We start from the raw sequence: 15137 nt of genomic DNA, 5'->3' as shown, positions 1-15137 counted from the left end.
CCGTATGATTTCAGTTATACGTGAAATCTAAAAAAACCGGACTTAAGAGAACCAGACAGGAGAGTGGTAGTTACTGAGGGCCAGCGGGTGGGGGAAATGGGGAGATACTGGTTGAGGGCACAAATGTTCAGGAATAAGATTAGTAAGTTCGGGAATCTGAATAGAGCACGGTGATTGTAGCTAATAATACTGCATCATATACTTAAAAGTTGCTCAGAAAATAGACCTTAAATGTTCTCACCACAGAAAAGAAATGGTAATTTTATTTTACCAACACTGCGGCGGTAATCCTATTGCACTAAGTGTATCAAAGCACGTTCTCCACCTTAAACTCGCACCATGTTATGCGTTAATTGTATCTCAATAAATCTGAAAGAAGAAGAAGAAACCTAAAAGGGGAAAGAGGAGCACACAGCTTGGGTGCATGGGATTTGCGCTGCTGTCACTCTGACCTTTCATCCTACAGGGCTGAGGTGGCCAGAATGGCCTCCTACATAAGTGGGTCTTACCGGGTGATGTTTGAAAATGGATGACCCTCTGTTTTCACTTAATTTTTCATTATTTTGTAAAATCTTTGTTGAACGCTTAACAGGACCTGACATCGTGCAAGTCACTGCATACAGAGACCCGTGTGGGTCCCGTGGCACACTTACACCTCGGGTCCACGTGACAGTGATGGCGCCCGTGAGGAGCTAGACCGGAAATGAGGTAGTCTTTGAACGTGCCCAGCTCCCAGGGAGAGGGACCACTAACCCTGGTGGGTGCTTGTCCCACAACAGGCACTGCTCACAGTGCCTCCCGTGTCACCTCCTGTCATCCTTGCGGCGTCCCTGTGAGGAGGAGTGAGTAACGCTGCCCCATTCTACAGATGCAGACACGGAAGCCCACAGGGCCAGGGAGGTGGCGGCCAGGGTCTGCGCACAGCCAGCCCCACGCTGCCACATGGGACTCAGCCCCTCCCTCTGATGGAGTCACCCACACCCCTTCTGGAAGAACACCTGCTCCCCTCACCTCTCCGTGTCCTTGCTGAACTGTCCCTTCCCCACGTCGTTGACTGCACAAAGGCGGAACTGGTAGGAGCGCGCGGGCACCAAGCCCTTGACCATCACTGACGTAGCCTCAGGGTCCACACTGGCCAGGAGCACGGTCCAGGGGGCATCTACGAGGACAGAGGGTAGAGGCGGAGGTGGACATCCTGGGAGGCCACGCGCCTTGCCCCCATTCCAGCAGGGGCCCAGCCCAGTTTGGGCCAGCAGAGGACAGCCTCCCCCACTCGGTCCATGAGAGGCTGGTCACATCATTTTTCTGGGTCCCCTTAGTCCAACTGTCCCAGGCGGCTGCAGCGCCCTGGGGAGGAAGCAAGGGCTCACAGGAACTGAGATGCACGTGTCTTTCCTAGCTTTTATTTTTTTCCCCTCAAATTGATGAGCTCCAGGCAAACTGTATTTAAAACACCATTCAAACAAGGCCTGCTAATTTTGGAGTTCACAGCTTGGGGTCTCGGAGGATAAAAAGCAAAAAATCGCCACCGCTGGGAGGCTCTGGAGTGGCAGGTCCCTGAGCCCCGCCCCTCACACGTGCCATTGTGTGCAACTGTCACAATGACCGGGGCGGGGGGACACATGCCAATGCTCATTTCGCAGGGAAGCTGGGGTTTCCAGAAGGTTTGCTCAAATGCACGAAACTGGGAAGCCGGGGAGCTGGAGCCTGGCCCCGGGCCGACTCCCAGAATCTGTGCTCCCAGCTGGCTGGGGCGGGGAGGCTTACTGTTCTCCGACATCTCCAGGACGTAGCGGAGCAGGGGGCTGTTGCCATCGAAGGGCTTGGCCCACGTCAGGTTGATGGCCCGCCTCTCCGCGGTGCTGAGGGTCGCCACGGGGTGCTCGGGGGCGTGAGGCAGCTGCCTGGAGGAGAGAGATGCGGTGGGGCCACCTGTGAGGCCTGGGGTCAGGGACACACAGGTGCCCAGGGCTCAGACGGAACGTCATGGTACCTTGTGCTCAGCCATACAGCTCGGCCTTCGGGCCATCTACCTGGAGGCTCTTCTCTCTGGCTTGGGGGCCCCCTGTCCAAAGCCATACCCAGACTCCCCTGATCTTAACAGAGGGCTTAACTGAGCTGGGGGGAAGGCCCTGGAGGAGGCTTGGGTGTGTCCCCAGAGGGGAGCAGACCCAGGTCACACGTGGCCCCGGGCATCCGCCAACAGAAGTCTCCCATTGCTGCCTGTACCCCCTTTGCTGGGGGGGGGGTGCCCTCACCTGACACGCAGGTGGGCACTGCGAGAGTCATTGCCTCCGGCGGACAGCACCCGACAGGTGTACGTGCCGATGTCCCCCGACCACGTCTGTGAGATGTGCAGGGAGCCGTTTTTGTCAAGACGGATGCGGGGGTTGTTCTCGGTGCCCAGGGCGGCCCCATCCTTCTCCCAGACGTACCTAAGGGTAAGCAGCAGTCAGTAAAGAGAGTTCGGGAAGCAGGGGGCGCTGCTGGATCTGGAAGAGAGCCCAGAGGTGGCAGGGCACTCCCCAGGAGACACGGGCCGCCAGGGCTGATCCTGGGCGGCAGCATGGCAGGGGGGGCACCCACGCAGCCCTCCGTCCCTGTCGCAGGGTGCTCTGTCCAGGAGGGTTAGCGCACGAAGCCATTATATCTCCACTTCAGGTCTAGGTCAGAGCCGTGTTGCTTTTGGCCAGAGGCCACGGCCAAGCAGCCAGCATGAAAGAGCCGGCGAAAGGTAATCTTCCGAAGAGGTTAAAAGATTACAGCTGGAAAAAGAATGAAAGTTTCCGCACAGACTACATTTTGGAATTAGTTTTATGAGGGGAATCATGAGATCAATGCATCACTGTGCCAAATTGACTTTAGTGTCCAAAAAATCACTTTAGCTTCGGTCAGTCAGTACAAAGGGGGACTTGAGAAATTACACACATGCCCGTGCCTGACAATAAGACATATCTCCTCTGGAATGATCCTGGAGGAAATACAACTATTACTGTCACCCACGTCACGTGGGGTGCCAGCTCCGGGGAGCACGCCATGCTGATGCCCCCTGCCCCGGGCAAGGTCAGCCAGGGCGCCGGGAGCCAGGGCAGGGAGCAGGAGAGGGGCCGAGCGGCTTTGCACACGACCCGTCCCTCGCTCAGCTGGGGACTGTGTGGCCTGAGCCATGAGGTGTTAGAACTATTTGTGTCAGAGAATCTAAGACTGTTAGGGAGGATGGGCCTGTAATATTTTTAAGCTAAGTTTAAAAAAAAATCAGAAAATTGCAACTACAAATAGGAAAAAAAAAATGTAGGGCAAGAGAACTGAAAAGCTTTCCCATCATGGGTAACCAGGAGTACCATCTGAACATCTCCCTTCCAGACTTTTCTCCCCTGCTCCAAGGGGCATCGTACCACACTGCTGCTCTGTTCTGGATTCAGACTCCCTGGCCCACTGCTGCCTTGGCCACTTAGCAACTTCGTGATCCTGGGTATGTTTGTTTAGCCTCCCTGTGCCTTTGTTTCCTCATTTGTGGTACAAGGAAAACTAAGACCACGCACCTGCTAGGGTTGCTCTAAGGATCGTGTGAGTTCATATAAAATGCTTCCGGTAGAAGTTAGTCATCATTTTGTACTGCAACTGTTCCAGCACATGGAGGTAAACAACGGCCATCCGTCCTGATTCAAAGCTGCTCTTCCCACCCGACAAAGTATCATCAACTCCTTGTAATGGGACGCTTCCACGCCCTGGTTTTTATCGGCTCACAGTGCGTCACATACCGTCGCTCTGGGACTGCTCCCGCCAGGCTGGGCGGCCGGGGCAGCTCCTTGTTTTCTGATATTATAGTTAATGCTGCGAGGAACATCCTTGCAGCATATTTTCATACATTCTAAATCATTTCCTCGAGGATAAATTCTCAGCGGTGAAATTGCTGAGTTAAATTTTAAGCCTTTTTATATACATTTACAAATTGTCAGAAGTAATCACCTTCAATTCATCTCCGTAGCTAGAAAACAATCATCTTTGCCAGCGCGGATGGCATGCGTAGAATTCTACTTAAAAGCAAATCTAGGTACAGAGAGCAATTCCTGCTTAAGAAACAGCCCACGGCAAGCAGACGTTCTTTGCCCCAGGACGTGGTGTTTGAGGAAGGGTGTATCACCACCTGTGGAGCCTTTGCACCCAAACAGCTAAGCCTGAATCTAACCAGCCAGTTACTTGAATCTAATCAGAAATACAAGGGATAGAAGAACAAGCGTACGGCACCAGAAAAAGTAGCTAGCCAAACCCAGGATGTGAGGTCTTCTACAGTAGGGGGTCAGCAAACTGCGGCCCCCTGTTTGTTTGTGTAAATAAAGTTTTATTGGAACACAGACATGCCCATTTGCTTGCATACTGCTTGTGACTGCTTTTGCATAGCACAGCAGACTTGGAGAGCTGTGACAAAAGCTATCTAGCCCCCAAAGCCTAAAATATTTACTCTGTCCCTTTATAAAAAGAGTTAGCTGGATCGCTGTCCTATAGAACCTGGTTTCTCCCACTAATTAATCGCAGGTAAATGAAGCAGCAATGAAACCAAAAATGAAAAGGAGGGGGAGGGGACTGTGTAGAACTAAGGAGACACACCAACCAAATGCCACGTGTGGACCTTGTTTGGGCTCTGAGTTAAACCAACTAACTTTTAAAAGGACATCTTTCAGACAATCGGGGATGCTGTGATATGGTATTAGCAGACACCACGGGATGGCTCATTGTGCTCCGTGCGACAGGGACATGGTTGTTACGCTTAAAGAAAAGTCCTTTTAAGTAAGAAATGCACATTGACATATTTGAAGGTGAAATGACACGCTTGAGATTTGCTTTTAAAATACTACAGTGAAAAATAAAGTGTCTGTGTGTGTGTGTGGTGGGGGGATGGGTAGGAGGAACCAGCTAAGCCAAACGTTGACAATCACTGAGTCCAAGAGATGGGTACCTAACCAAAGATACGAATGTAGGGGCGCCTGGGTGGCACAGCGGTTAAGCGTCTGCCTTCGGCTCAGGGCGTGATCCCGGCATTACGGGATCGAGCCCCACATCAGGCTCCTCCGCTATGAGCCTGCTTCTTCCTCTCCCACTCTCCCTGCTTGTGTTCCCTCTCTCGCTGGCTGTCTCTATCTCTGTCGAATAAATAAAATCTTTAAAAAAAAAAAAGATACGAACGTAGTGATCCAGAGGGGCACCTGCACCCCAATGTTTATAGCAGCGATGTTCCCAAGAGCCAAACTGTGGAAAGAGCCCAGATGCCCATCGACAGATGAATGGATAAAGAAGATGTGGTGTATGTACACAATGGAATAGTACTCAGCCATCAAAAATGCAATCTTGCCATTGCACTGACGTGGATGGAACTACAGGGTATCATGCTAAGCGAGGAAATAAGTCAATCAGAGAAAGACAATTATCATATGATTTCACTCATATGTGGAACTTAAGAAACCAAACAGAGGAGCATAGGGGAAGGGAGGGAAAAATAGAACAAGATGAAGTCGGGGGGGGGAGACAAACCATTAGAGACTCTTAATCATAGGAAATAAACTGAGGGTTGCTGGAGGGGACGTAAGTGGGGGGGATGGGGTAACTGGGTGATGGACATTAAGGAGGGCCCGTGATGTAATGAGCACTGGGTGTTATATGCAACTGATGAATCACTAAACTCTACCTCTGAAACAAATTATACACTATATGTTAATTACTTGAATTTAAGTAAAAAAATAAAAAAGAAAAAAAAAAAAGAGATGGGTGCGTAAGGCTTAATGATCTGGGTCTCTCTGCGCTATGCTTGAAAATTTCCACAGTAGAAAGTTAAAAAAAAAAAAAAAAGTAGAAAGAAAGAAACAACTCATGAGTCCATTCAATTCAGGGTAGACACTTTCCAAAATCATCTGTAATTATATCGCTGGCTATTAAACAATTTTGATGAGCAATTTTCAGGCCTCCTTTCAGCTTTAAATAATATTAGATAGTCCTCAGGAAATCAAAGAAGTATAAAAATATTTAGTTACAAGGACATTCATCATGATGTTTCCTTTTTTTTTTTTTTTTAAAGTAGGCTCCATGCCCAGCACGGAGCCCAACACGGGGCTCGAACCCATGACCCGGAGATCAAGACCTGAGCTGAGATCAAGAGTCAGATGCCCAGTTGGGCCACCCAGGTGCCCCGTAATGTTTCTTAATATTAGAAAAAAATTGAGAAACCATCCAAATATCCAACATTAGGGAACTGGTAACAGAAATTACGTTACATCCACACAATGGATGAGTGAATAACATATAATGAAGTTTGTGCAAGAATATTTATCGACAGGGGAAGACATTCACAATGGGTTCTTAAGGGAAAAAGCAGACACAGAAACTGTGTTTCTAGGTGTTTTATAAATGACACTCTAATATTATTATCTCTAATTGAGAGAAACAGATAAACCTATTTTTCTTCTTTTTCTCTCTCTCCCTCCCTCCCCATTTTTTGGGGGCTTATCTGCATTTTCTGTATTTTCCTCCTGAAAAGGATATCTATAAGCTGTATAATAAAAAAAAGCCAATGGAAATATTCACTAGTATTGATAGTGGACACAAGTGGACTGCTTAGAGTTAGTGTAGATCTGGGCTCAGATACCGAACAGAAGAGTTTCTCCTAAGGCAGTTCTGGAAGATTTCTGGGATGGCAACCCAAACCTGCTCAGGCTATGACCCTGGACCCTGGCTTGATTTTGAGGACGGCACAGAGCACAGAATTAAGTGGCCATCACTTTAATTTGACTGGGTTGTTTGCTGGGTCATTTCTAACCTGTCTGGTCAGGGAACTCCCAGCGTGTTCCCTAAAGCTCCAACAGGATTTTCAAGTCCAAGGGAGGGGTGAGAGATATGGGGGTGGCTTTGGCCATAGACTGACAATTTTGGGGCCTAGAGGACCAATTCTGTTCTCTCTCCCCATCAAGAAAAGATTGCCCTAGATGGGGAGTTCCATTCTCAGGCGAACACCCCTCAGTGAACTGGAATAGGGTTTTCCCATCTGTGGGTCCCTAGGGGTCCTTGGGCAGCTATATTGCAAGAGGTCACTGAATCCCTTTGTTCATTAAGAATTGTCTAGAGAATGAATAAAACGTGCAGTATTTTCCAAATGCTGGCTGGATAATATTTTAATAACCAAAACACCAATTTATTTTAACTTGTTGCTGAATTAATGTAGCTTTTTATTATTATAAAGTTTTCAATTAATACGTGCTAAAATCATAACTACCACTTATGTGTGGGTCTGAGACCCACAGCGGTATTCTCTGCTGGTGGTGGGGGGGTATGCGGGGTTCTCTTGGAGAACAGCTTTATAGTTGACATTTTTTTTGACAAAATTTAATAATCCCAGGAATAAGTGTATTCTATTTCTTGTGTTGACAATATTTTAACGAGCCTTGTGATTTCAAGGCTCCTGCTTGATGGCAACACATGACTGTCCTAAAGGGTCAATGTTTAATGTTCAAGGAGGTGTTTCTCAAACTGGGGGCCCACAATGGATTCTCTGAGAATGGGTGTGGGTTGAAAAGTCTAGCACCCCTTATGCCCACCCTGGCTTCCGGGGGCCCATTCTGTGCGGTGGCATAGGCTGTCATATGCCCAATAGCCACCAGATGGCGCCGCAGGACGCAGCTGCCTCCAGAGCGGTGGGGGCCAAGCCTCCCAAGTGGCATCAGCGCCCGGCCCCTTCCAGCCTCGATGCCCGTTGCTTTGGCAGTGATATTGGCCATAAAACACAGAAGCAACATGGAGGGAATATTTGTTTCTAAGGAAGCAGTTAATTTTTTTCACTCGGCATCCCGGAGCTCAAGGGAGAGCCCCGAAGGGACAATTTCCTCCTGGTCTTAGTTCCCGAAGCCCTTCCTGGGGTTGGTCCAGGTGTCCGCAGCCCATGCTTGGGAGGGGTTCTGGCCTTTACACCCTGCTTGGCTGCTGCTGTCCTGTCTCCAGTGGCTTCCCCGGGGTGGGGGGGTCGGGGACCTGGTTCCCTTCAAGCCAAGTAGCTCACCAAAGTCCTGGGTGGTGGGGTGGCCCCATTTTGGGGCGCTTTCCTCTCACATGTGTCTCCTGCCCTGGCCTACCTCTGCTCCTACGCCTCTTTACCCAGATCCGTCTGCTGTCCACACGGTGGGCAGAGGGTCTAAGATCTGGGTCTGAGATTGCGCTAGAATGGGGTCCTGTCTCATGGCTAGAGCAACTCAGAGTCTCCACGTGTCACCAACCAAAATGCCTCTTTCTCCCCTCCTCCCTCCTGCATCCCTCCATCCTCCATTTTTCCACATCGCTCCCACCCCCAACACGGCCCAATTCAGTTCAAGCTAGCTCAGCCCCGCACCCGCTCTGCAGGTGGTCCCCCCAAGGCCCCACAGCGACACTTACCTCCTTGGTGTCAACACTCGCCCAGCTATCCCTAAAGCTGCCCTCCCCTTTTGCCTCCATGGGGCCACAGCAGAGGGAGTACCTGACGGTCACTCGGGGGTCGTGGGTCACTCCGCACACCATGGAGGCCTGGGTACCCTTGATGACACTCTGGTCCTGGGGAGGCTTGGTGATGCGGGTCCGGGCTGAAAGAGCAGGGAGACAGGGTGCTGAGAAGGGGACTAGATGCAGAGTAACAGGTGAGATGCAGGTGTGGGAAAGGCGTCTTCAGGTGACCCGGGCCCATGTGGCTGAATTCTATGGGCAGGAGAAGGCAGACCCAGCGTGTGGACGGCTCTACTGTGGTGGCTGACCCAGAATGGTAACAAGAATAGTGTGCCTCCATGGTACTTGCGTTCTTGGAAGCCACGTTCAGAGTGGGGACTCATTTAATCTTCTCCCAGGAAACCCTGGGGAGGGATGAACAAATGGAAATTGGAGAATGATCAGCACATGAGTGGTCCAGCCAGGGTAAAAATAGGATCGTCTGATTCCTGGTCTGCTGCCTCGCATGCCAGCCCACGGGGGGCCCACGGGCATGTCTATCTTGGGTGCGGATCCCAAGCGGTGCAATCTGATGATGCAAGGGGCTTGAGAAGTTTCTGGAAAGTGGGGCTCAGCCCCCTATAGTCCAGGGTCAAGTCTGGCCGGTAGCCTGTCTGGGTAACACAGTGGAACACAGCCTTGTCTGTCGGCTGACGTATTATCTACGGCCGCTTTCTTGATGAAAGAGACAAGTCAGTCAAGGAGTCGGGACGGACGCCGTCTAGCCCACAGAGCCCAAAATAGTTCCTATCTGGCCCTTCACATGGCACCGTCTGCAGAACCCTGGCCTTCCCGGTCCTTCTCCTCTGGATTCATCTGTCCCTGTCCTTCTTACAAGACGCACCCTGGTGAGACAGCCGTGCGACGAGGAGGTGCTGGCGGTGAGAGCCTGTGCTCAGCACACATGTGCGCACGGACGTGTGAAGCATTCCCACTCCGCACACTCACCCCACACAACCAGGTCAGCCGAGGCTTCGTCAACCCCCCGCGAGTTGGTGGCCAAGCAGGTGTAGGTGCCGGCATCGGAGATGTGCGTCGGGCTGACAAGCAGGCTCCCCGACTCGAGCAGCGTGAAGCGAGGCAGCTGGACGGAGCCGCTGGCCAGGATGCGCTCCCCTGAAGGCGACACGGGGCGGGCTCGGGGTGGGCTCAGGCGGCGGCACGCAGCCCCCTGCTCTCTGGGACCTCGCATCTCCTGTTCCCTGGTGGCTCTGGGCAGGTGCCCTCAGGCAGACCCCCAGCTTTAGAAATGCTGGGAGGGCCGGGGCGGTGGGGGCCGGGTCGGGGTCGGGGCTGAGGCCCAGGAAGGTTTCTGACACGGTGACGGGCACAAGGACACCAGGTCACAGAGCCCGGGTCCCCTGGCGTCTCTCCACCCACCACGCTGTCTGCCCTTCACCAGGGAAGGCCAGGGACTGTCTCCTGATGCAGCCAGGCACAGCTCTTGGAGACAGCTGGTACCCGGGCCGGGGGGAGGGGGCAGACAGCTCTGACAAGGTGGTGACGGGCATCCTGCCGCAGGATGCTTCCGGAGAGTCACCTTCAGGAGAGCAGAAGAAAGTGATGGGTGGGAGCAGCCAGGAGCGGCGGCAGGGCGGACAGGGACGGGGGTGGGGGGCAGCCCTCCGTCTGCGGTGGGACCCGGGCAGGCCTGGTGCCTGGGGGGGGGTTGTGGGGATCTGTCCCGGGTGGGAGCCTGACAGTGCAGGTTTTGGAGACTGTATCTAGTTTTTAAAAATTTTTGTTTATTTATTTGGGGGGGACAGAGAGCACAGAGGGAGAAGGAGAAGTAGGCTCCCCACTGAGCAGGGAGCCTGATGCAGGGACTTGATCCCAGGACCCCGAGATCATGACCTGAGCCAAAGGAAGACGCTTAACGACTGAGCCACCGAGGCGCCCCGATGATAACCATTTTAAAGAAAATCCCACCTGTCTGTGCAGAGGGGCATCTCCACGTGCCAGGCTGTGGGGGTGTCTATCTGCACGCATGGCCAGGAATATCGAACCAGTGAGCGTGGCAGGTCCTCACCTATGTTTGTGTCCATACGTGTGCCTGGCTGTTCTTACACTCATTCCATAAATACCTACTGAGCAAGACCATGTGCCAGACCCTGCCCTAGGCCCCAGGGAGGCGGCGGCGGGCACAGCTGAAACTCCTGACCTTGTGGGGCATCAGGCAGTCGGTGGTATGAACAGGCAGCTTAGCTTGTGTATTTGGAGGTGCAGAAATAAAGCGGTGGGGGGGGTCGTGGGAAGGTCTGGGGGTCGGGGGCAGGTGAGTCCTGTGAGAAGCTTCATCATAGCAGACTTGGAGGTGGGGGGAGTGACTGGGTGTCTGCACACGTGTGCGTGTGTGTGTGCACGGGGAGAGTGGGGAAGGCGAGCTTTCAAACCAAGGCTGGAGAGGGCACACGGGGCGGGACCGCTTGAGCTCTTCTGGTGCAGGCCTCTGGAGCCCTCCGTGCCTCCGAGGAGGAGGGACGGTCCCCCCCGCCAGCACTAACGGCCACAACCACAATATGATCACCAAGCAGCTATCCTTCATCGGGCTTCACTGCTGCCTGGCACAGTGCAGGCTCTCGTTTCGTCCTTGTGCCAGACTGGGGTATGTGCACTATTGTCCTCAGTTTACAGATAGGGACCTTGAGGCTCGGAGTGAGTAAATAATTCATCCCAGGTCACGGGTGTCAGAAAATGCAGAGCTGGGCCCTGAGCCCAGCAGGGCAGCATGCGGTACATACTGTGGTGTGAGAGATGGATGCCCTCCTGGGGTATGCAGTGCACAACCTTCACAACTGTACATAGGGAACCCAACCTGGCTGGCTCCAGCACAGAGCTCTGAGGACTGCCCTCGACGGTTCCAGGGCCACACCCTCCAAAGGAGATCAGTCCCATCTACCTTTCTGCCAAGTGATGGCCGGCCGGGGTGCCCCCGAAGTCTCGCAAGCCAGCACCACTGACATGCCATCGATCACTGTGCTGTCCAAGGGGCCCCTGGTGATGTTGGGGGCAATGCCTGCAGAAAGAGACAGTAGCCTCTTAGCTACATCCTGGAGGAGCCTCCCAGCCAGAGGGCCAGGTCCTCGTCCTGCCCCTGCCACTGTGGCTGCTGCCATACAAGGAAACAGGTGTCCTGATGGGGCCCGACACTGGGGAAAAGCCCAGAAGGCTCCAGAAGACTCCCTGTACCATCTGCCCTGTGGAAGGACCCAGGCTACACTACTCCCCCAGCCTTGATTCTTAGGCCTCCATTTGGGGGAAACTGAGGACCCCTGAGGGCAGCTCCTGCCCTCCATGACAAGGTAAATGGGATCTGTCCTTCATTGAATATTGAGGCTTCGGTTTCTTAAAAGAAAGAGTGCTAACGGCCAATAGAAGAATGTGACCCCCTGTGCACAAGGCTTGGCCCTGGACAGTCCACAGCCTGGCTGAGCTCTGGGCTGCCTTCCCTAGCCCAGCCCTCAGGGAACTGTCCGGTCAGACGTGCACGGGGGTAGAGTTAGGGAGGGACCAGCGCCAGCTTCAGCGGCACTTATCAGAAGCAAGAAGCAAGATGCTGCCCTGACTGCCCCGTTGGGGCAAACCCAGCCCGCCCCCTGCTCCGTGGCTGCCCTGTTTGGGGACCTCCGTGGGTCTGAGCGATGAGCCCAGACGGGTGACCTGCCGTCTACGGTGTGGCCGCTCACGGAACATTCCGCGCTCCGGCAACTCCAGTAAGAGGGCAGGAGAGCTGCTGTAACCATCAAAAGAGACTCCGAGAGGGCAAAAAGTTGGAAGTGGGGACTGAGATTCAAGCTCTGGCTCCCTTCAGAGAAGTAAGCAAGCCTTCTCTGCTGGGACGGGGCGGCTTCACCCTGCTCTGGAAACCAGGGACAGCTCGGATGCCAAAGCGGGGCCTGTGGTTTCACAGCTGCTTCTCTCAAAGAGCCAGCGCAGTCGTCCTTGGCTCTGGGTTCTGCAGCGCCAGACCTGGGCTGTGAAAGCAGGGGGCATAGCTGGAGGCAGCCACCCCGGCTGCCGGGGGAGAGTCCTCTGGCATCCTATCCCTGCAAAATGCAGCATCTTTTCTCAAGAGGCTGCAGGCTTGGAGGAAAGCGGAGTCCTGAGCGGGAAGGGCCTCAGGGGCAGGGCAGGGAAGGGCCGACTTACTGGTGACAGCCAGGTAGGTGGAAGTCTGCACCTCGCCGGCTGCGTTGCGGGCAAAGCACTGGAACATGCCCGTGTCGTCGGGCACCAGCCCGCTGATCTGCAGGCCCCCGTCGCCGCGCTGCCGGAAGCGGCTCAGCTTCTCCACCTCCACCACGGCCGCGTCCTTGTACCAGCTGATGGACGGTGGTGGTACGCCTGGGAGGACAGATGTGGGCCCACAGTCAGCCCACATCCTGGCTCCCTCCCTCCCACCTCTGAGCCTGGAAGACTGCGAGGGGCGGGGGTGGGCGGTCCCTGTGTGTCTTAGTTTCTAGAGCATTCTCAGAGGTGCCACTTAATGGTCTTGGAAGAGGTGGAAGATGTTCTCAGCGTGGCACTTCCCAAGTTCTTTATAATAGCAGGGGTTCCAAGAAAATTTAGCTGGACTAGTTTAGCTTGGAAATGCTGGATTGGACAAATTAATTTTTTTTAACTGCCATTTGATTAAGGCAGAGCCTGTGGTGTGCTCTGGGAACTTCCAGGCGGGGCCTGGTTTCCCAAACTCACACGCCCGCAGAGTCCCATGTCAAAGAGCACGCAGAGGACGCTAGCGTTCCTGGGGCGGCTTGGGAGCCCCCTCCTACCTGCTGTGCAGGGGGAGGTGAATGGGGGCTCCCTGTCTCTCAGCCTTGCCCAAGTCATACACCCCTGGCTTGGCATGGTCATCCTGCAGGTACCCCCAACCTCCCCGCTCTTTCTCTCTCTGTTCAAAGGTGACTTCCCCAGAGGAGCTCCTGCACTCCATTCGAAAGAGCACCCCATCCCTCCAAGCCCCCTAAGCCTGTTCACTTCTCCCTTCTCCTTCCCAGCCCTTTTCCACTCTGACGTTCTAGGACGCTGTATTTCTTCTATCTGTTCCACAGGGCACACTCTTCCACGTTGTAACATTTCCGCGATCAGGACATGTCTTACTATCAAAAGCATGTCCTAATTTCATTGACAGCCTTTTTTCTTTCTTAGTGGCACATAAAATCATGGGGCATCTCACAACTCACGGCATTTTCGATGAGATGAAATAAGGTATCTTTGTTTGCTTACTGGTTCGTCTGCCTTCCTCTTAAGAATGTAAGTTTTGTAACGGCAAGGATTTGGCTGTTGGGTTCAGTCCGCACCTCCCCAGCCCGAGAGCAGCATCGGAACACTGGTAAAGCCTCCAAAAACTGTTTGTTGGGTGAATGAATGGAGCTTTGCCTTCCCCTTGTGTGGTCTCGGAAGGGGCGTCCTTACACCCTCCACGGAGCCTCTCCTCCTGCCTGAGCGACGTGCTGCCTCTTTGCTCACCATCAGACCACAGGCCGTGGTGCATGCTCTCTACCTCCTGTCCCATCACCCCAGACTTCACCCCGGTTTTGCGCTGTCCCGTAGCTCAGCTGAGCCAGAAAGAGCGAGGCTGGGGGTGGGGAAAGAGGAAATTCTTCAGGAGCTCTGACAAGGGGGGTTAAGTAGACAGAGTAGGGGAGGAAATGGAGCAAAATGGCCCAGAAACCAGGCGGAGCTCCTGAGGACCCATCTCAGGTGAGATGCACCCAAGTTCTAGCAGTTCTGACATTACGGTAATTTGGCATTGTCTACAACTCCCAAATTATGGGCAATTTCAGTCTGTCACCTATCCTGAAATTACGGTGATTTGGATTCATTTGTAACCCTCAAGTTAAGGTAACGTGGGTTGATTTCCAGTCCTGAGATTATGGTAATTTGGCCTGTTTGTTTCCTGGGGTGTCTGCTCACGGCCAGACTGACTCCCTGCTCAGTGATGCTGCCTGGAGAAGGAAGTGGAATTTAGAAAAGTTTGTGAAGGGGACAGGAAAGGCTGGAGATCTGTGGGGGGGGGTGTCCTTGCTCCCCTTCGACCCCACCGCTGTGTTACCTTTGGCCCGACAGGGAATGTCCACCACTTTCTCCATCTCTGCAGTGATGTGTCTTTCTGGCTCCTTGACAAACTGAGGCGGTTCTGTAGCAGAAAGGACCAAGGGAGGGGCTCAGAGCCATGCTCCTTTTGATACAGCCACTGTGCGGGTCACCTTTAAGAAGGCCCCAGCCCTACTGCCCCTACCCCTGGGGGGGGGGGTCCCCAGCAGCCCTGCCCCAGCTCACCCAGCACAGACAAGAAGGCTCCACGGATGACGGAGGGGACGCTGCTGCTACGCAGGACAGCCTCGCACTCGTAGTAGCCGGTGTCGCTGCCCGTGGGGCTGGGGATGGTCAGCCGGCGGTTGTAGTCGCTGAGGCCGCCCGACAGCGGCACCCCATCTTTCTTCCAAATGATGTGCAGCTTGATCAGGGGCCTGGAGGGCGAGAGGGAAACAGGTTCTCAGCCACAGGGACTTCGAGAGGTGGGCAGGTGTGGGTGGGAATGCAGGCCCAGGACCCCAGCCCCTGCCTCTTCGAGGGGCGGCACTCTGGGCCTCGGTTTTCCTGTCTACAAAATGGGACAGCTGTGCCCAGGGGTTGTG

The 15137-nt window shown here is 53.7% G+C and overlaps 1 protein-coding gene across 1 annotated transcript in view; it reads right to left on the bottom strand.

Moving 5' to 3' along the window:
- SDK2 (sidekick cell adhesion molecule 2) overlaps positions 1–15137 on the bottom strand; it is a 137315-nt gene that overhangs the window by 67746 nt on the left and 54432 nt on the right. Inside the window, exons 7-15 of the mRNA XM_040641205.1 lie at positions 14779–14969; positions 14552–14635; positions 12646–12840; positions 11396–11512; positions 9445–9612; positions 8495–8597; positions 2259–2435; positions 1768–1904; positions 1012–1159 (exon numbers count right to left, since the gene is read on the bottom strand). Coding sequence (XP_040497139.1) covers positions 1012–1159; positions 1768–1904; positions 2259–2435; positions 8495–8597; positions 9445–9612; positions 11396–11512; positions 12646–12840; positions 14552–14635; positions 14779–14969 — 1320 coding nt within the window. The remainder of the gene's footprint in view (positions 1–1011; positions 1160–1767; positions 1905–2258; positions 2436–8494; positions 8598–9444; positions 9613–11395; positions 11513–12645; positions 12841–14551; positions 14636–14778; positions 14970–15137) is intronic.

This window comes from Ursus maritimus, unplaced genomic scaffold (genome assembly GCF_017311325.1).
Source record: "Ursus maritimus isolate PB19 unplaced genomic scaffold, ASM1731132v1 scaffold_24, whole genome shotgun sequence".
NCBI classification, from domain to species: domain Eukaryota; kingdom Metazoa; phylum Chordata; class Mammalia; order Carnivora; family Ursidae; genus Ursus; species Ursus maritimus.
The sequence above is the reverse complement of the archived record's forward strand: the minus strand, read 5'-3'. Positions and strand labels throughout refer to the sequence as shown.